At 44.1% G+C, this 21,173-nt stretch overlaps 1 protein-coding gene across 5 annotated transcripts in view; it reads right to left on the minus strand.

Annotated features, from left to right (window-relative positions):
- Positions 1 to 460: 460 nt before the first annotated feature.
- The window catches only part of FKBP10 (FKBP prolyl isomerase 10), a 28,271-nt gene continuing 7,558 nt past the window's right edge, over positions 461 to 21,173 (minus strand). For 4 of the 5 annotated variants that reach the window (XM_056547967.1, XM_056547971.1, XM_056547968.1 and 1 more), the window contains exons 2-10: positions 17,241 to 17,386; positions 16,953 to 17,142; positions 15,861 to 16,006; positions 13,558 to 13,747; positions 11,621 to 11,766; positions 10,641 to 10,830; positions 7,181 to 7,323; positions 2,734 to 2,897; positions 461 to 901 (exon numbers count right to left, since the gene is read on the minus strand). In XM_056547967.1, the coding sequence (XP_056403942.1) occupies positions 716 to 901; positions 2,734 to 2,897; positions 7,181 to 7,323; positions 10,641 to 10,830; positions 11,621 to 11,766; positions 13,558 to 13,747; positions 15,861 to 16,006; positions 16,953 to 17,142; positions 17,241 to 17,386 (1,501 nt within the window). In that variant the 3' untranslated portion in view covers positions 461 to 715. Of the gene's footprint in view, positions 902 to 2,733; positions 2,898 to 7,180; positions 7,324 to 10,640; positions 10,831 to 11,620; positions 11,767 to 13,557; positions 13,748 to 15,860; positions 16,007 to 16,952; positions 17,143 to 17,240; positions 17,387 to 19,033; positions 19,168 to 21,173 lie in introns of those variants that run through there. The other variant, XM_056547969.1, reaches the window with a different exon arrangement.

Raw genomic sequence — 21,173 nt, forward strand, 5'->3', positions numbered from 1 at the left:
TTAGTTGAGCTTTCCGGTGCTCCGGTGGGCTGTAAAAGGTGGATACAGTCCTAGGAGACTCTTTCCTAGGACTGTATCCACCTTTTCCAGCCCACCGGAGCACCTGAAAGCTGAACTAATTTACGCAGGATAAGCCATCAACTTCCGAGCCGAGAAGTTCGTGACGAATCGAATTTACTGTAAGTTCCCTCATCTCTAGTTGGATGTAATGAAGAATAGAAGGGTCATATTCACAGTTACATTTCACCACTTCTTTTTAATAGCGGAAAATCAGATAGAAAAAAATACCATTTTGCGTCTTGTTGTGGTGTCGTTGATTTGGTCGGAGGAGGGGGGTCTGAACCGCTACGATGGAAATACGGGATTTCTTTGGACTATTATAGAAGGTTGCAATACTTTTTTTGACAAAATAAACATTCTATTCGTATAGTCCATTGCATTAGCAATTACTCGGAGTCTCTTATTTTTTTTATTTTTTCCCCCACGTGGTGTCCGTCGGATCCTTCCTTGAGATCAGGATCATCATTGTATTGTGCAGAGCTGCCAGATGATGCCTGTAACCCCGTGATCTACAACAGGTCACAGCCGCCGCTGGCCGTCGTAGGGCTCCAAAAACAAACAAAAAGATCGCAGTCTAGACTCGCAGTGCACAAAGTACCCAGTCAGGGATGGTGAGACTGGCATCTGCCCTGATATATTTCGAGCGCCCAGCCTCCTATAGTTCTTCATGAACGTTCTCTGCCTCCTCTTCCGTTTTCAGTTTCAGTTCTTCGGCGGTGATTTTCTTATCCTTGTTTCGGTCTTGATTTATGAACATGTCGCCGATGGACTGTTCGCGGTCTACTGCAGGATTGAATCGGCCTTTCCCTTGCTCTACTTGGGTCTTCAGAAAGGTGGAAAACTGCAAATATAAAAAAAAAAAATTATAATTAGATTAAAATGTATATTCCAGGGGTCGATATTTTGCCGTACGGATTTATCAATAGGTCGCCTACAAAAAAAAAAAGTTATCCAAATAAGTAAAAATTGTATTAAAGGGGATCGCGGGGGGCCCGCTGCTTGGGCTCCCTAAAAAAAAAAAAAAAAAAATGGAGGGTCCACGCGGCAGTGGTCATGACGTTGCGGCCAGGATCCCTCAATGTCACACCACACCCCTCCATTCATGTCTATGTGAGGGGGCGTGTCTTCGACACGCCCCCTCCCATAGACATGAATGGAGGTGTCGTGGCATGATGTCACGATCACAGCCTCCGGGTCCGAGCGTACAAAATGTTCAGAACACTTGAGCACCGGAGTACCCCTTTAAATGTCACTTCTGTTTGCTCTTAAAGGGATACTCCACTGAAATTTTTTTTTTTTTTTTAAATCAACTGGTGCCAGAAAGTTTAAACAGATTTGTAAATTACTTCTATTTAAAAAAAATCTTAATCCTTCCAGTACTTATCTGCTGCCAAATGCTCCACAGGAAGTTCTTTTTGAGTTTCCTTTCTGTCTGACCACAGTGCTCTCTGCTGACACCTCTGTCCATGTCAGGTACTGTCCAAAGTAGGAGCGAATCCCCGTAGCAAACCTCTCCTGCTCTAGACCGTTCCTAAAATTGACAAAGAGCCTCCAGGGGAGCGGCGGACATAAACAGGCGCTGGACACACTCGTGGGGTAGAATACACTTTAATCGCCCATCATACAACGCGTTTCACAGATTATCTGCTTCATCAGGCATGATGCCTGATGAAGCAAATAATCTGTGAAACGCGGTTCATGATGGGTGATTAAAGTGTATTCTACCCCACGAGTGTGTCCAGTGCCTGTTGATTTCCGCCGCTCCCCTGGAGGCTCCTTGGCTCTTTGTCTATCTGTCCTGAGGTGGACCGGCTGCCGACCATACTTTCACACAAGCCTTTTTCCATTCTTACACTTGGCGAGTGTAACATCCTGGGTGAGCATTGTATTTACCTCTGTTCACTTTTGTATTTTTAAGTGGTAATGCGCTAGGTTGCGCCCTCTCTATTCCTTTGCTGTTCCTAAAATTGGACAGAGGTGTCAGCAGAGAGCACTATGGTCAGACGGAAAGGAATTTCAATCAGTAAAATAACTTCCTGTGGAGCATTTAGCAGCAGATTAGTACTGGAAGGATTAAGATTTTTAAATAGAAGTCATTTACAAATCTGTTTTAAACTTTCTGGCACCAGTTGATTTAAAAAAAATAAAAAATAAAAATTTCAGTGGAGTATTCCTTTAAGAGCAAACAGAAGTGACATTTAAAGGGGCACTCCAGTGCTCAAGTGTTCTGAACGCTCTGACCCAGAGGCCGTGATCTTGATTTTACGCCACGCCCCCCTCCCATAGACATGAATGGAGGGGGTGTGGTGTGACGCCACAAGGGACCACGACCACTGCCGCATGAACCCTCCATTTGTTTAGGGAGCCCCAGCAGTGGGCCCCCCCCGTGATCAGACATCTTATCCCCTATCCTTTTGGATAGGGGATATAATGTCCAGCAGCGGAGTACCCCTTTAAGGCTATGTTCACACCTCAGAATACATTCTGTGCGGAGTCCCCAGAAAGATTTAACAGGTTCAACTTTAGCGGAATTTCGTTGTTCCAGTGCGGAATTCTGCTCGAAAATTCCGAGGTGTGAACGTAGCCGAAAAGGAATGAAATAATTTGAATAGGTAACTGCAGTTTACATTAGAAATATGCTGAACTTGTTTTAGGACGAGCTATAAAAATTACCTCTTCCAGGGGAACCTCTCCGTTTTTATCCATGTCCATTTCTTCGAATAGATTGTCGGGAGTATCGGCGAGCCAAATAAACAAGTACCCGTCCGGGACGCCTTCTTCTCTGTGCACCAGTTCTATGTCAAACTTTATCACGGCGCTGGCAGGTACTCCACGGGCTACGGTAATAAAACGGTATTCGAGCGGTCAGTGTCATGTGATGCACCGGGGAACATAGCAACCCTGTGTATATAGCTGCCTTTTAAGGGGAGATCTATATCAGGGTTTTCCATATGGTGTGTCTCCAGCTGTTGCAAAACTACATCTCCCAGCATGCCCGGCCAGCCAAAGGCTTAAGGGTACGTTCACACTGGCGGATTACCTGCGGAATTTCCGCAGCGTATTTGCTGCGGAAAATCCGCAGCGGATTTTGCTGCCATTGACTTCAATGGGTCTGAAGGAAAATCTGCCTCTATATTGCTGATTTTCTGCTAACCCATTGAAGTCAATGGTAGCAAAATCCACTACGGATTTTCTGCAGTAAATACGCTGCGGAAATTCCGCATGTAATCCACCCGTGTGAACATACGCTAAAGGGGTACTCCGGTGGAAAACTATATATTTTTTTTAAATAAACTAGTGCCAGAAAGCTAAACAGATTTGTAAATGACTTCTATTAAAACAAAATCTTAATCCTTCCAGTACTTATCAGCTGCTGTATACTCCACAGGAAGTTCTTTTCTTTTTGAATTTCCTTTCTGTTTGACCGCAGTGTTCTCTGCTGACACCTCTGTCCATGTCAGGAACTGTCCAGAGCAGGAACAAATCCCCATAGCAAACCTCTTCTACTCTGTGCAGTTCCTGAGACGAGCAGAGATGTCAGCAGAGAGCACTGTTGCCAGACAGAAAAGAACAACTCAACTTCAGCAGCTGATAATTATTGGAAGGATTAAGATTTTTTTTAATAGAAGTAATATACAAATCTGCTTAATTTTCTGGAGCCAGTTGATATATATAAAAAAAAAAAAAAAGTTCCTGGAATACCCCTTTAAGTACACTTTGGCCATCAGAACATCATAATATCCATCTCTCTCATTATGTACTAAACCAAAACTCACAGTATCCTGTAACAAGGCTTTTTCCACAGTCCCTGGTAAAACACTAAATACACTCAGGAGGTGGAAACATCTGCTTTTAAGATTTTGAGCAATGAGCCAGGAAAGAGAATGAGCTCATGTGATCAAAAGTACTGCCCAGCATTTGCCTGTAGGTAGGGTTGTCGGACGGTATTTTGACCTCCCTACCGGTATTTTTATATTAAAAATACCGGCAATGCAATGGCCGCTATTTATCCAACCAATCCTCCAACTCCCGGAATGTGGCACCATATACTATACCAGTGTTTCCCAACCAGGGATGCCTCCAGCTGTTGCAAAACTACAACTCCCAGCATGGCTGGACAGCCAACGGCATGCTGGGAGTTGTAGGGAAACACCTATACCATATACTATTATATAGTCCAACATGCTGGGAGTTGTAGTTTTGCAACAGCTGGAGGCACCCGTGGTTGGGAAACCCTGACCTATACTATATACTACTCTATAGTCCAACATGCTGGGAGTTGTAGTTTTCGTTCGGGGCAGCTGCTGAGCCACAGATTGTATCAGGGCATGCTGGGAGTTGTAGTTGTAGTAACTAACTGCAACTCTCGAATTAAACAAAAAAAAGTGATAAAAAAAAAATCACATCAAAACAAAAATGGAACCGTTAAAAACTACAGATCGGGTGCAAAAAAATGCCCCTCATACAGGCCGTATAAGGAGAAATAAAAAAGTTATAGGGGTCAGAATAGGACTAAATTTCTCCCGCATACGTGTATCCTGTGATGTCACGCATATATAAATTATGCAAATTAGCATGGCCGGTGTTTTTATTTTTTCAAGAAATGTGGCAACTCTACCAGTAGGACAGTTCATTCTCCTTCTCGGACACTAGAGATGAGCGAACTTACAGTAAATTCGATTCGTCACGAACTTCTCGGCTCGGCAGTTGATGACTTTTCCTGCATAAATTAGTTCAGCTTTCCGGTGCTCCGGTGGGCTGGAAAAGGTGGATACAGTCCTAGGAGAGAGTCTCCTAGGACTGTATCCACCTTTTCCAGCCCACGGGAGCACCGGAAAGCTGAACTAATTTATGCAGGGAAAGTCATCAACTGCCGAGCCGAGAAGTTCGTGACGAATCGAATTTACTGTAAGTTCGCTCATCTCTATCGAACACCATAGTCCAATGTTTGTCAAGTGCGATCCTCAAGTCCCCCCCCCCCCCCCCCCCCAACAGGTCATGTTTTTTGGATTTCCTTAGTCTTTGACAGGTGTTGAGCACGAATATTCGTAATGCAAATTTTTATCGCGAATATCGCCACTTCGTGATTTCGCTAATATTTAGAATATAGTGCTATATATTCGTAATGACGAATATTCTTTTGTGTGTTTTTTTTTTTTACATGCAAATTTTCACATGCAAAAAAAAAGTGAACATAGCGAATATGCAAATTTTGCAAACATAGGACGAATAAACATCAATATATTCGAGAAATATCACAAATTCCAATATGGCCCCTGCCGCTCATCCCCGATGGGGATCACCACAGTTAGATCACCTGGGAAAGACTAAGGAAATCCTGAAAACATGACCTGTTGGGGGTCTTGAGGACCGAGCTTGAGAAACACTGTCGTAGTCAGTTTCTTTTAGATGTCATAAAACAAGGATGGCCAACGGTGTATAGGTCCCAAATATAGAAACTACATATATAAAAGGGGTACTCCACTGCCCCAGCGTTCGGAACATTGTGTTTTGAACGCTGGGTGAAGGCTGCGGCGGTCGTGACATCACGGCCACGCCCCTCGTGATGTCATGCCACACCCCCTCAATGCAAGCCTATGGGAGGGGGCGTTACACAAGGGGTGTGGCCTTGACGTCACGACCCCCGCAGCCAGCACCCAGCGTTCGGAACTAAATGTTCCGAACGCTGGGGCAGTGGAGAACCCCTTTAACACTAACTTTAGTAGGTAATGATGAGAGGTCAGCAGAGAAAAGTCTCAGGATGCGCATGGATATGGTCTCCTTCATTGCTGAAGGTGTCAAGGAACCAAGAACTAGATGGGCAAACCCATGTTTCTTCTAGACCAGTAGTCTCCAACCTGCGGACCTCCTGATGTTGCAAAACTACAACTCCCAGCATGCCCGGACAGCCAACGGCTGTCCGGGCATGCTGGGAGTTGTAGTTTTGCAACATCTGGAGGTCCGCAGGTTGAAGACCGCTGTTCTAGACCATATTCTCACATAAGGACCACCTAGTCATTAAAGGGGGAACTCCGCTGGAAACGTGTTTTTTTTTTGTTTTTGTTTTTTTTTAATGAACTGGTGCCAGAAAGTTAAAAACAGATTTGTAAATTACTTCTATAAAAAATAAAAACAAATCTTAATCCTTTCAGTACTTAGCTGCTGTATGTTCCACAGGAAGTTCTTTTCTTTTTTTAATTTCCTTTCTGTCAGACCACAGTGCTCTCTGCTGACACCTCTGTCCATGTCGGGAACTGTCTAGAGTAGGAGCAAATCCCTGCTGTGGACAATTCCTGACACGGACAGAGGTGTCGGCAGAGAGCACTGTGGTCAGACAGAAAAGAAATAAAAAAAAAAAAAAAAAAGAAAAGAACCTCCTCTGGAGCATACAGCAGCTGATGAGTACTGGAAGGATTAAGATTTTTTTTAATTGAAGTCAGCTAGTAATCTGTTTAAATTTTCTGGCACCAAAAATTTGTTTTCCAGCGGAGTACCCCTTTAAAGGAGTAGTCCAGTGGTGACCCAGTGGTGAACCACTTATCCCCTATCCTAAGGATAGGGGATAAGTTGCAGATCGCGGGGGGGTCCGACCGCTGGGGCCCCCTGCGATCTCCTGTACGGAGCCCCGACAGCCCGCAGGAAGGGGGCGTGTCGACCTCCGCACGAAGCGGCGGCCGACACGCCCCCTCAATACAACTCTATGGCAGAGCAGAAGCGCCACCTTCTGAAATCTCCGGCTCTGCCATTGAGATGTATTGAGGGGGGGTGTCGGCCGCCGCTTCGTGCGGAGGTCGACACCCGCTATCTGGCCGGAGAACCGGGGCCCTGTACAGAGAGATCGCAGGGGGCCCCAGCGGTCGGACCCCCCGCGATCTCAAACTTATCCCCTATCCTTAGGATAGAGGATAAGTTTTTCACCACTGGACTTCCCCTTTAAGCTGCTGCTTTGGTGATAATCATGCTAAATGACCAGATAAGACATTTTCTAACCCCCGACCCTTATAGATCTATGGAAATGTGTGGCCCTTGGCATGAGGAAGATAATGGAACACCCATGTATTTCCCAGCTCTTCACTGTTTGTCGAAATGTATTAAATAGTTGACTCCAAATGAGTCTCACCTCCACTTTCTCCATGTCCCAGGTGGGGGGGTACAATGACGGTCCTCCTCTCTCCTACACACATTCCCGTCAGTCCGATATCAAGACCATCAATAACTTTGTTCAGGCCCAAGGTAATCTGCTGTGGATTTTCATATTTATGTCTGAAATATCAATGGATAAGGTTTAAGTTTGCCAATAGTTTATAAAGAATTAGAAAAGTAGAGCTGCATTTAGAGATGAGCGAACTTGCAGTAAATTCGATTCGTCACAAACTTCTCAGCTCGGCAGTTGATGACTTATCCTGCGTAAATTAGTTCAGCCTTCAGGTGCTCCGGTGGGCTGGAAAAGGTGGATACAGTCCTAGGAAAGAGTCTCCTAGGACTGTATCCACCTTTTCCAGCCCACCGGAGCACCGGAAAGCTGAACTAATTTATGCAGGAAAAGTCATCAACTGCCGAGCCGAGAAGTTCATGACGAATCGAATTTACTGTAAGTTCGCTCATCTCTACCTGCATTTCTTCCAAAAACAGCACCACACCTGTCCTCAGGTTATGTATGGTATTCTAACTGAGTTCTATTAAAGGGGTACTCCCGTGGAAAACTTTTATTTTTATTTTTTTTAAATCAACTGGTGCCAGAAAGTTAAACAGATTTGTAAATGATTTCTATTAAATTTTTTTAATCCTTCCAGTACTTTTAAGGGACTGTATACTACAGAGGAAATGCTTTTCTTTTTGGATTTCTCTTCTCTCACGACCACAGTGCTCTCTGCTGACCTCTGCTGTCCATTTTAGGAACTGTCCAGAGCAGCAGATGTTTGCTATGGGGATTTTCTCCTGCTCTGAACAGTTCCTAAAATGGACAGCAGAGGTCAGCAGAGAGCACTGTGGTCATGACAGAAGAGAAATCCAAAAAGAAAAGCATTTCCTCTGTAGTATACAGCCACTAATATGTACTGGAAGGATTAAGAGGTTTTAATAGAAGTAATTTACAAATCTGTTTAACTTTCTGGCACCAGTTTATAAAAAAAAAAAAAAAAAATAATGTTTTCCACGGGAGTGCCCCTTTAAAAGTGAATGTAGCCAAGTTATAATACCACACACAACCTGAGAACAGGTGTGGTGTTCTTTTTTTGGAAGAAATTAGCTTTTTTTATTTTTATTCCTTGTTACCCTCTTTAATAAGGTGCTGCAATATGGTCCTAACACACAGATCTGGAGATTCTTAGGGTACGTTTACACGCGCAGATTTTTTAGCGTGTTTTCCGCTGCATATTTGAAAGTGGGCGGGGTCTGGTGCACAGAGTAAACTTCACAGAGCCCCCTCAATGCAAGTCTATGGGAGGGGGCGTGATGTAAACCACGCCCCCTCTTATAGACTTGCATTGAGGGGAAGTGGCCGTGATGTTACAAGCGGGGTGCTGCCGTGCCATCACGAGCCTTCGGCGCTGCACCCAAGGCTCTAAATGAACGCCGGGTGCTACAGGAAAGATCGCGGGGGTCCCCAGCTGCGACTCCTGTGATCAGACATCTTATCTCCTATTCTTAGGATAGGGGATGAGATGTCTAGGGGTGGAGTACCCCTTTAAAGGTTCTCTTAAGGGTATGTTCACACGCGCAGATTTTTTAGCGGGTTTTCCGCTGCCTATTTGAAAGTGGGCGGGCTCTTCTCGGCTGTCCGCAGCAGATTTTCCGCGGCGGAATGTACACTGCGGAAAATCCGCCACAGTCCCTACTGACTTCAATGGGGCTTGCGGTGGATCTTCCGCAGCGTAAATTCCGCCGCGGAAAATCTGCTGCGGACAGCCGAGAAGAGCCCGCCCACTTTCAAATACGCAGCGGAAAACCCGCAAAAAAATCTGCGTGTGTGAACGTACCCTTAAGAGAACCTTTAAAGGGGTACTCCACCCCTAGACATCTCATCCCCTATCCAAAGAATAGGAGATAAGATGTCTGATCACAGGAGTCGCAGCTGGGGACCCCCGCGATCTCTCCTGCAGCACCCGGCGTTCATTTAGAGCGTTGGGTGCAACGCCGGCGGCTCGTGATGTCACGGCAGCGCCCTGTTCGGGACGTCACGGCCACGCCCCCTCAATGCAAGTCTATGGGAGGGGGCATGATGTACGCCACGCCCCCTCCCATAGACTTGCATTGAGGGGGCGTGGCCGTGACATCACGAGCCTCCTCCATGGAGTGAAGTTCTCTCCATGCACCGGATGTCTGGTGTGCCGCAGCCAAGACCTGCGATCAGACATCTTATCCCCTATCCTTTAGATAGGGGATAAGATGTCTAGGGGTGGAGTACCCGTTTAAGTCGGGTTTCATTATTTCCAGTTTTAAAGGGTATCACATTATTTATGTAAACAAGTCTTAGGCTGGGTTCACATCACGTTTTCTCGCATACGGCAGGGGGGAGCTAAAACCTCGCGCTCCCGTATGTAATTCATTTCAATGAGCCGGCCGGAGTGAAACGTTTGGTTCGGTCGGCTCATTTTTGCGCCGTATGCGCTTTTACAACCGGACCTAAAACCGTGGTTGACCACAATTTTAGGTCCGGGGAAAAAAACGCATATGGCGCAAAAATGAGCCGACCGAACGTTTCACTCCGGCCGGCTCATTGAAATGAATGACATACGGAACGCGAGGTTTTAGCTCCCTCCCCTGCCGTATGCGCTCCGGTATGGGAGAAAACGTGGTGTGAACCAGCCCTTAGAGACATGTCAGGTTATAATGGGTCTTGACATCTCAAGACCGCCAACAGTGTCAAGGAACATAAAGAGAGAGGGAAAAAAAGAGGGAAATTGCGCCCCTAGTGAGGAATGTTTAAAAATTTAGTTTACACATATTCAAGGTTAAACTCACCGGAGGGCGTTGCGCTCAGGGCACAACACCTAAAAAGCGTGGTATGGTAACAATTTCCAGGTCCGCAGCCTCAGTCCTCTGGTAGCAGGCACGCTGTCCCAGTGTAACGTAATAGCAGGTAGTGGAAGAAAATGTGGACGAATTTTGTCGCTGGAACTCTGGATATTAAGAAAATCAGGAACACATCCGCATTCCTTTCAGAGGCTTTATTGTGAATACATAAGCTACGCGTTTCTGGTCCGAACCGGACCCTTCGTCAGGCAAGGTAAATACCTTGCCTGACGAAGGGTCCGGTTCGGACCAGAAACGCGTAGCTTATGTATTCACAATAAAGCCTCCGAAAGGAATGCGGATCTGTTCCTGATTTTCTTAATATCCAGAGTTCCAGCGACAAAATTCGTCCACATTTTCTTCCAATACCTGCTATTACCAGTGTCAAGGAGGAAGGGGCTGAAGTGCTCGGCTTAGTACTGTGCCCCTTGGGCGTCAATCCACATCATGGCCGGCCCATTCCTTACAATAAAAGAGTTGTCATCTCTAGTTCCCCAAGAGCTGTGTGATTGACCAAGTCTACAATAAAAATTTTTACGTACAACTATATGGATCCAGATACTCACGATGAGAAGAGCTCGGTTCCATCCATTAGGGAACAGTTGTAGTGATACATGATGAAGTCGCCCTTGTTAGATGTTACATTGCACACTTCTGGCTTATAGGTCACCTCTATGTCCGCAGTGTCTTTGGGATTATGAAAGTCAATCACATGAACGTCGAAGATCAAGACAGCAGATCCAGGAATATTTTCTCCTAAGTGTGACAGAGCGCATACAATTAGAGAACGTATATAGCTATGGAACAAAATGGTCTTTTGAAAACAGAGCTCAACCAGAGGCGGCTCTTCCATTAAAAGGGTTAATATCAGCTGGCTCCAGAAAGTTAAACAGATTTGTAAATTGCTTCTATTAAAAAAATCTTAGTCCTTTCAATAATTATCAGCTGCCCAAGTTGAGTTGTTGTTTTCTGTCTGGCAACAGTGCTCTCTGCTGACATCTCTGCTTGTCTCGGGAACTGCACAGAGTAGAAGAGGTTTGCTATGGGGATTTGCTTCTACTCTGGACAGTTCCCGAGACACGGGTCATCAGAGAGCACTTAGACAGAAAAGAACAACGCAACTTCAGAAGCTCATAAGTACTGAAAGGAGAAGTCATTTACAAATCTGTTTAACTCTCTGGAGCCAGTTGATTTAAAACAAAATAAAAAAAATGTTTTCCACCGGAGTACCCCTTTAAGCCATTTAGGCCACCGCCTAAGGCCTCGGTGGAGGCCTCGCTCTGGCCCCAATCACCACTAGTACAGTAGTGTCCCCTTTGTCTGATCTGCTGCTGCTCCTTTAAGAAAAGTGGCTGCGTTATTGGGGTTCGTAGTGTGCCACGCACAGGCACGTCTAATATGTCCCTCCCCCTATGCTCTGCTCCGCCCCCGGGTGCTCAATGGAAAAGAGCGCAGGGGACAGTATTGCCCATTAAGCAAAAGATCTATTGTCTGAACTGTATAAATGTCGGGGGACAGATACTGACCCAGTGTTGGGTTTACTTACCGACTCCCTTTTCTCCATACCCAAGATGTGGAGGGATGATGATTCTACGCCATTCTCCTATACAAACACCTTGAAGACCAGCGTCCATACCGGGAATAATGTAACTCATTCCAATATAGGTGTTGTATGTGCTATTTCTGGAGTAGCTGTAGAGAAGAGCAGAAGATGAAGGTTAGACATAGAATAGGGGAAGAATGATCAAAACCTGTCTAGAGGAAAAGTTGTCCAGTTGCCCATAGCAACCAATCAGATCACTTCTTGCATTTTTAACAAGGCCTCTGCAAAATGAAAGCAGCAATCTGATTGGTTGCTATGGGCAACTTTTCCTCTAGACAGATTTTGATTACTCTCCCCCCCTAGTCATTCTAAAGCTGGATGGTTATAAGGAAGAGCCTGTGCTACTGTAATGGAGGTCTTTCCATCACCAATTCTCTTTTACTAAAGCTCAATATAGAGGGGGAAATAGGAATTTACTGTAACCCTACAAGCTCGGATATCCGTATACTGGTGATAGCAAGTGTATGGTAGGCAGAATAAGTTAGGAATATTACAAAGCTTTATCAAGGTGATTGGTTCATAATATTAGGTGGACATACAACTGAAGGGCGGACTGGTACAGCTTCTATTCAGACTTAAAGGGGTACTCTGCCCCCAGACATCTTATCCCCTATCCAAAGGATAGGATGCCTGATCACGGGGGTCCCACCACTGGGGACCCTTGAAATCTCGGCTGTGGCACCTCAGAACCTCAGACATCCGGTGCACGGAGCGAACTTCACTCCATGCCGGATGACTGGCAATGCGGGGCGGAGGCTCGTGACGTCACAGTCATACCCCACCTGTACCGTCACGGCCATGCCCCCTCAATGCAAGTCTATGGGAGGGGGCGTGACGTCCGTCACGCCCCCTCCCATAGACTTGCATTGAGGGGGCGTGGCCGTGACATCACAAGCCTCTGGCTCTGCACCCAGCGCTCTAAACGAAGTCCTCTCATGGTGCTGGCTCAATACAGACAAAGTCCAACAAACTTATAAATGGAGAAAGGAATACAGCACTCACCGGTGCTGTGGATCTTCTTTCTTTATTTATACTTGCTTGCAAAATGGAACATAAGGATAAAACAATAACAGGGTGGTGTACATAAACGAAGGCAAATGCTGTTTCGAGCCGGGAGGCACGAAACAGCATATGCCTTCGTTTGTGTACACCCCCGTTGTTGTTTTTTATCCTTATGCCCCTTTTTGTAAGTACTGTGTACTTAAGTAAAGAAAGAAGATCCACAGTATCGGTGAGTGCGGTATTATTTTTCCATTCATTCACATTAGATTAATGTTGGACAGATTGGCCCATCTAATGTTTATGGGGGTGTCCCGTCCCAACGGCAGATGGCGGGGGAGAATAATTAGCTTTAGTACTTTGTTCCATAATGAGTGTGAAGTGGATTAGTGTCTACTAACATACAGTAAATACTTATACTAAAATGTCTATTTTTTACTAAACTGTTTATCCTCACTGTGCTGAACTGCTCCCTCCCATCCCCACCTGTATGTTCCTTTTCCCTCCATCGAGCATTGAAGATGCAGCATCCTGGATTGGAATGTGGCAAAGATAAGAAATACGTAGAAGGAGTTTTAACCAATTAACTGCTTTTCACACCCAATTCCCCTCATTTCCTGCACACAGCATTGTATAACCGTATAAAAAAAAAACTGTAGTCTCTTCCTCTGTAATAAAAGAAAGTATCATTTCGGCTAACAGGTGTCTGGGTGGTCTTTCTGGTGCCCTTTCTGATCTAATCAGGAAGGGGGCAGATCTTCACTGGGTACAACCAGAATCTATTTCAAGTGATCCATCTATTTTAGTTCAAGAAGATGGAACTGGTCTATGTAAAGCCATGCTTTACAATACCTGCTGTTCACTATAAGTAATTGACTTACCTGGAATCAAACAACACTCCATCCATGAGGGTGCCATTGTAGTGGTAACGGACGTAGTCTCCTGTAACAGCCCTGCGCTTGCAAGTTTCGGGACGGACCTGGTTCTGCACTGTAATCCCATCTTTGGGGTTGTGGAAGTCTATCAGTAGAACATGGAACACCAGAGAAGCGTGCGGAGGGATGATTGTCCCTAGAGAGAAGGACAAACAAAAGTTACGCCAGAGATGATTTCATTAAAGGGGTACTCCAAGGAAAACAAATGTTTTCAAATCGACTGGTGCCAGAAAGTTAAACAGATTTGTAAATTACTTCTATTTAAATATCTTAATCCTTCCAGTACTTATCAGCTGCTGTATACTACAGAAGTTGTGTAGTACTTTTCTGTCTGACCACAGTGCTCTCTGCTGCCACCCTGTCAGGAGTAGGAGAAAATCCCCATAGCAAACCTGTCCTGCTCTGGACAGTTCCTGACATGGACAGAGGGGGCAGCAGTGAGCACTGTGGTCAGAGAGAAAGGAACTATACAACTTCCTCTGGAGTAACAGCAGCTGATAAGTACTGAAAGGATTTTAAGATTTTTTGAATAGAAGTAATTTACAAATCTGTTTAATTTTCTGGCACAAGTTGAATTGAATTCTTTTTTTTTTTTTTTATTTTTTTTTGTTACACCAGAGTACCCCTTTAAGGCACTTCCAGCTATTATTACCAAATGTAATTTTTATTGTAGTTAGAATAGGATATTTAGGTGAAGGAAACTTGAAGTGAATTGTTTGTAGGTTAAAATTTGAGTGAGGATTCATTTCAGCCTTACAGCGGGGAGAGCTTAGTTTTTTTCATACAGAGCTCCAGATATAGTTATAGATATAACAGCATTCTGGTTGCATGCAGCGAACTCTAGGCAGAGCCTACTGCATACTGTCTTATTAACTTCAATGTATAAACAGTATGCAGTCAACAACTGAGCTCCCTCTAGTGGTAGCTGAAGGCAGCCAGTGATTTAGCTTCTATAGCTATGCAGGGAATTTAAAGGGGTACTCCAGTGGTATGTATCAGCTGCTGCATAATACAGAGGAAGTTCTTTTCTTTTTTAATTTCTTTTCGGTCTGACCACAGTGCTCTCTGCTGACACCTCTGTCCATGACAGGAACTGCCCAGAGCAGGAGAGGTTTACTATGGGGATTTTCTCCTGGTCTGGACAGTTCCTGACATGGACAGAGGTGTCAGCAGAGAGCACTGTGGTCAGACGGAAAATAAATAAAAAAAGAAAAGAACTTCCTCTGGAGCATGCAGCAGCTGATAAGTACTTTTATATTGGGCAGACTAGATGGGCCAAATGGTTCTTATCTGGTGACACATTCTGTGTTTCTGTGTACTGGAAGGATTAAGATTTTTAAATAGAAGTCATTTACAAATCTGTTTAACTTTCTGGCACAGGTAGATTGAAAAAAATATATATTTCCATCGGAGTACCCCTTTAAAGCACCGGATCAGAAAAACAAAGCTTTGACTCCTATGATATACTAAGAAATTATTCATCATAGTAATTTGAACCTGGATATGTGTAAAAAAAAATAAAAAAATGAGTCAATGTTTCCCAACCAGGGGTGCCTCCAGCTGTTACAAAACTACAACTCCCAACATGTTGGACTATATAGTAGTATATAGTATAGGTCAATGTTTCCCAACCAGGGGTGCCTCCAGCTGTTGCAAAACTACAACTCCCAGCATGTTGGACTATATAGTATAGGTCAATGTTTCCCAACCAGGGGTGCCTCCAGCTGTTGCAAAACTACAACTTCCAGCATGTTGGATTATGTAGTAGTATATAGTATAGGTCAGTGTTTCCCAATCAGGGGTGCCTCCAGCTGTTGCAAAACTACAACTCCCAGCATGCTGGATTATATAGTAGTATATAGTATAGGTCAGTGTTTCCCAACCAGGGGTGCCTCCAGCTGTTGCAAAACTACAACTCCCAGCATGCTGGACTATATAGTAATATATAGTATAGGTCAGTGTTTCCCAATCAGGGGTGCCTCCAGCTGTTGCAAAACTACAACTCCTACTGACAGGTAATATGAAGAAAGGAAGGAGGATCAGCGTGCATAAGGAGGGCATTTACGGTGCACTCGGGGCTAAAGAATGCCCTGCGTGTACTAAGCCACTTGATTTGCATAATAAGAAAAACGTGAATATCAGAATTCCGGCATGCATCAGAAAATGGTAGGTACCATTGTCAGCAGAGTCACCCGTACTACAAGCCTATACCTTATGTATATTGAAGAAAATGAGTTTGCAAGACTTACCATATCCCTTTTCTCCATAGGCCAAAAATGGTGGCACAATGATCTTCCTCCACTCTCCAGCGCACATGCCCACTAGACCTTGATCCATGCCTTTTATTAGCCATCCTGACCCCACGTAGGTATTGTATGTGCTAGAGCGGCTGTAGCTGTAGGGAAATTAGGGGTAAAAAGAGTTGCTTAAAGGGGTACAATTGTTCATATGGTTAAAGGGGTACTCCACTGAAAAAAGCTCTTTATCAAGACATGCACGTCTTGATAAAGAGCTCGGTCTGAGCTAGAAACGCGTTGAAAGTGCTTTTTAATCATTTATATCTACCATGATGGAATAAAGAAAACCTTTTATTGGGAGAAGCGCCTGGTTTTGGAGAAATTCTTTCTATTTTTTGCTACCAAGTTCTATCCCTAGCAGTCCTGGCCGCAACCCCTTTTTATAGATTTCAGACTCATGCTGGAGTCCTAAATCTCAGACTGCAGCCGGGACACAGACAAGCTCAGCTGGCAGCCCTGAATCTTCTCCTCTCTGTTTACAACTTCATGTGCAGAGAGAAGAAAGATCGGATCTCAGATAGTAAAATGAATGAGGGCATGCAGTAAGGCAGAGTCAGGAGTATGCCCCACAGTGCTGGCTCCTGCCTGTCTGATTCACAGGCAGGGAGCAGTGCTGAGCTTGTCTGTGTCCCGACTGCAGTCTGAGATTTAGTACTCCAGCATGAGTCTGACATTATCAAAAAAGGGCTTTTGGCCAGGACTGGTAGGGAGACCCCTAGTGCTCATTGTTCTCAAAGTGGAAAATTAAATAGAAAGAAGCATATACATTAATTATATATATATATATATATATATATAAACTTTTTTTTTGATGAAAGGTACCCTTTAAATAGAACTAACTTTTCTGGCGCCGGTTGATTTAAAAAAAACAAAATGTTTTCCAACTGAGTACCCCTTTAAATTCCCTGCAGCACCACCACAGGAGAATGGAAGCATTACACCGCTGCCATAAAATGTAGGGAAAAACTCTTTGGCAGTCATAATAAGCCCATCATCGATGGACTAATGCTGAACATATATAAATGCTTTACAGCGGATTGTTACCTGGAGTCAAAGTAGGTCCCATCCAAGAGCGTTCCGTTATAATGGTACCGCACAAAGTCAGAGTCTACGACGGTTCGGTTACATTGGCTGGGCTTTTCTAGGGTTGTGATCTGAATCTCATCTTTCTTGTTCCACAAATCCACCAAGATGATGTCAAAGTAGAGAGTAGCATCTGCAGGGATCATTCCAGCTGAGAAAAGAACAAAGAATATGTTAGGAGACTCTCAAAAATTATCTGCTAGGGGGCAGCACCACAACACGACGACATGGACTATGAATGATACTTACGGACGCCTATGCTGCCGTACCCCAGGTGTGGCGGTACAATGAGTTTCCGTCTCTCGTTCACGCACATCCCCAGAATCCCTCTGTCCAAGCCAGTGATGAGACGTCCTATTCCTACAAATCCAGCTACAGGAATCCCTCTGTCATAACTGCAAGGAGAACAGAGAATCAATGGAGAATTAACATTTAAAGGGGTACTCCGCTGCTCAGCGTTTGGAACAAACTGTTCAGAACGCTGGAGCCGGCAGCACGTGACGACATAGCCACGCCCCCTCGTGACATCACGCCCAGCCCCCTGAATGCAAGTCTTGCATTCAGGGGGCGGGGCTATGACATCACAAGCGCAGGCGCCGAAACAGTTTGTTCAAAACGCTGAGCAGCGGAGTACTCCTTTAAAGGGCAGGTTCAATTTTCAAAATGGGCTGCCATAATTAAAGGGGTACTCCGGTAAAGAAAAAGTGGGAAACAAAAGGTTTTCAAATCCACTGGTGCCAAAAAGGTTAAACACAGATTTGTAAATTACTTTTATTTAAAAAAAAAAAAATCTTAATCCTTCCAGTACTTATCAGCTGCTGTATGCTCGAGAGGAAGTTGTGTAGTTCTTTCCAGTCTGATCACAGTGCTCTCTTCTGAGTAGAAGCAAAATCCCCATAGAAAACCTCTCCTGCTCCGGACAGTTCCTGACACGGACAGAGGTGTCAGCAGAGAGCACTGTGGTCAGACTGGAAAGAACTTCACAAATTTCTCTTTAGTTTATCTGGAATATACAGCAGCTGATAAGTGCTGGAAGAGTTAAGATTTTTTAATAGAAGTAATTTACAAATCTGTCTAACTTTCTGGCATTTTTTCCACTGAAGTACCCATTTAAAGGGGTACTCTGGTGGAATTTTTATTTTCTTTTATTTATTTATTTTTTAAATCAACTGGTGCCAGAAAGTTAACCAGATTTGTAAATTACTTCTATTTAAAAATCTTAATCCTTCCAGTACTTATTAGCTGCTGAATACTACAGAGGAAATTATTTTCATTTTTGGAACACAGAGCTCTCTGCTGACATCACGACCACAGTGCTCTCTGCTGACATTGTCTATTTTAAGAACTGTCCAGTGAAGGAGAAAATCCCCCTAGTAAACATATGCTGATCTGGACAGTTCCTAAAATGGACAGAGATGTCAACAGAGAGCACTGTGGTCAGACAAAGAAAATAACTTCCTCTGTAGTATACAGAAGCTTATAAGTACTGGAAGGATTAAGATTTTTTAATAGAAGTCATTTACAAATCTGTTTAACTTTCTGTCATCAGAAATGGAGTGCCCCTTTAACACCAACCACTGCTTACCCTCATTGCCCCTGAAAAAATCTCAAATGAATAACTTGGCTCGTGATGTTAGCAGAGAGCTCTGTGTTCCAAAAAAGAAAAGAATTTCCTCTGTAGTATTAAGCAGCTGATAAGTACTGGAAGGATTAAGATTTTTTGATAGAAGTAATTTACAAATCTGGTTAACTTTCTGGCACCGGTTGATTAAAAAAAAAAAAGTTTCCCACCGGTGTACCCCTTTAAGTAAATGGGTTGCCATGGCGTAAGTAAAAAATATGCATTAGTTAGTTTTCCAGGAGAGGACACTTTGGGAAAGCAATCCATTGGTTGTGTAGTCTGGACCGCCCCTTTACAGCTGTTACAAGGTATTAGAGGGGCGGTCCAGACTACACACTTAGCTATAAATAGAAAGATAGATAGATCAGGAAATCCAGTCAAGTAGAAGTTATCCCTGTGGACCAGGTTTTGATCAATGCACCTTTGGAAGAGCCTTGCTGGGACCACCTACGGAGAAAAAGGTGTCCCTGGTGTGTCTCTTCTAGAGACAAGGCCGGTTCTACCTATAGGCAAAATAGGCAGCCGCCTAGACCACCCTCTTGATGGGGCGCCGCTCTGCAAGAAAGTTAGTAACCAGCCAGCATCTGAAGTAACCGCTCAGCCAGAACCACCGTCATGTGAGGAGGGTGTTTGTTACAGTGTGTCACCCCAGTAGTAAGGAGATTACATAAGGAGGAGGTTTGTTACAGTGTGTCACCCCAGTAGTAAGGAGATTACATGAGGAGGAGGTTTGTTACAGTGTGTCACCCCAGTAGTAGGGAAATTACATGAGAAGGAGGTTTGTTACAGTGTGTCACCCCAGTAGTAAAGAGATTACATGAGGAGGAGGTTTGTTACAGTGTGTCACCCCAGTAGTAAGGAGATTACATGAGGAGGGGGTTTGTTACAGTGTGTCACCCCAGTAGTAGGGAAATTACATGAGAAGGAGGTTTGTTACAGTGTGTCACCCCAGTAGTAAGGAGATTACATAAGGAGGAGGTTTGTTACAGTGTGTCACCCCAGTAGTAAAGAGATTACATGAGGAGGGGGTTTGTTACAGTGTATCACTACAAGAGTAAGGTGGGGCTTGTCAAAGGGTGGGGCCAATGGGAAGGGTCAAGGGGCAGCAAAATTAGCTTTCACCTATGGTGGCAAAAATCCTTGCACCAGCCCAGTGGAGAGAAGCTCTAATTTGTATTGTCTCCTAAACATCATTTGTGGTTGCAACTCAACAGGATGTTTGGCCTATTTATAACTTAAAGTGGTCTTCCATGAAATAAAAAATGTTTTTTCATCAACTGGCTCCAGAATGTTGAACAGATTTGTAAATTACTTCTATTAAAAAAATATTAATCCTACCAGTACTTCTCAGCTGCTGAAGTTGCGATGTTCTCTTCTGTCTGACCACAGTGCTCTTTGCTGACACCTCTGTCTGTCTCAGGAACTGTCCAAAGTAGAAGAGGTTTGCTATGGGGGATTTGCTGCTACTCTGGACAGACCGAGGTGTCAGCAGAGAGCACTGTGGTCAGACAGAAAAGAACATCGCAACTTCAGCAGCTGAGAAGTACTGGTAGGATTAATATTTTTTTTAATAGAAGTAATTTACAAATCTGTTGAACTTTCTGGAGCCAGTTGATATGAACAAAAAATTCTCTCCATGGAATAGTATACACCTTTAAAAGGGGTACTCCGGTGGAAAACTTTTTTTTTTTTTTTTAAACGAACTAGTGCCAGAAATTTAAACAGATTTGTAAATGACTTCTATAAAAAAAAATCGTAATCCTTTCAGTACTTTTTAGCAGTTGTATGCTACAGAGGAAAATCTTTTTTTTTAACGTCTTTTTTGTCTTGTCCACAGTGCTCTCTGCTGACACCTGATGTCCATATCAGGAACTGTCCAGAGCAGAAGAAAATCCCCATAGCAAACCTATGCTGCTCTGGACAGTTCCTGACACGGACAGAGGTGTCAGCAGAGAGCACTGTGGACAAGACAAAAAAGAAATTCAAAAAGTATAGAATTTCCTCTGTAGCATACAGCTGCTAAAAAGTACTAAAAGAATTAAGATTTTTTTTTTATAGAAATCATTTACAAATGTGTTTAACTTTCTGGCACCAGTTCATTTAAAGAAAAAGTTTTCCACCGGAGTACCCCTTTAAGGGATGGCTCCCAGGCCAGATATATTATTAGAGCCTTGCAACTTTATGGTTCCTTGGGGAACAACAGTCATGCAGGTTACAGTTTATTGTGTTAACTATAGTCAGCAACTTTATTCCCTCTTATACAGGCTATGGCAGTCACTAGAGATGAGCAAACATACTGTAAATTCGATTCGTCATGAACTTCTCGGCTCGGCAGTTGATGACTTATCCTGCATAAATTAGTTCAGCTTTCAGGTGCTCCGGTGGGCTGGAAAAGATGGATACAGTCCTAGGAGACTCTCTCCTAGGACTGTATCCACCTTTCCCAGCCCACCAGAGCACCGGAAAGCTGAACTAATTTATGCAGGATAAGTCATCAACTGCCGAGCCGAGAAGTTTGTGACGAATCGAATTTACTGTAAGTTCGCTCATCTCTAGCAGTC

The sequence above is a fragment of the Hyla sarda genome, chromosome 12, assembly GCF_029499605.1.
Source record: "Hyla sarda isolate aHylSar1 chromosome 12, aHylSar1.hap1, whole genome shotgun sequence".
NCBI classification, from domain to species: domain Eukaryota; kingdom Metazoa; phylum Chordata; class Amphibia; order Anura; family Hylidae; genus Hyla; species Hyla sarda.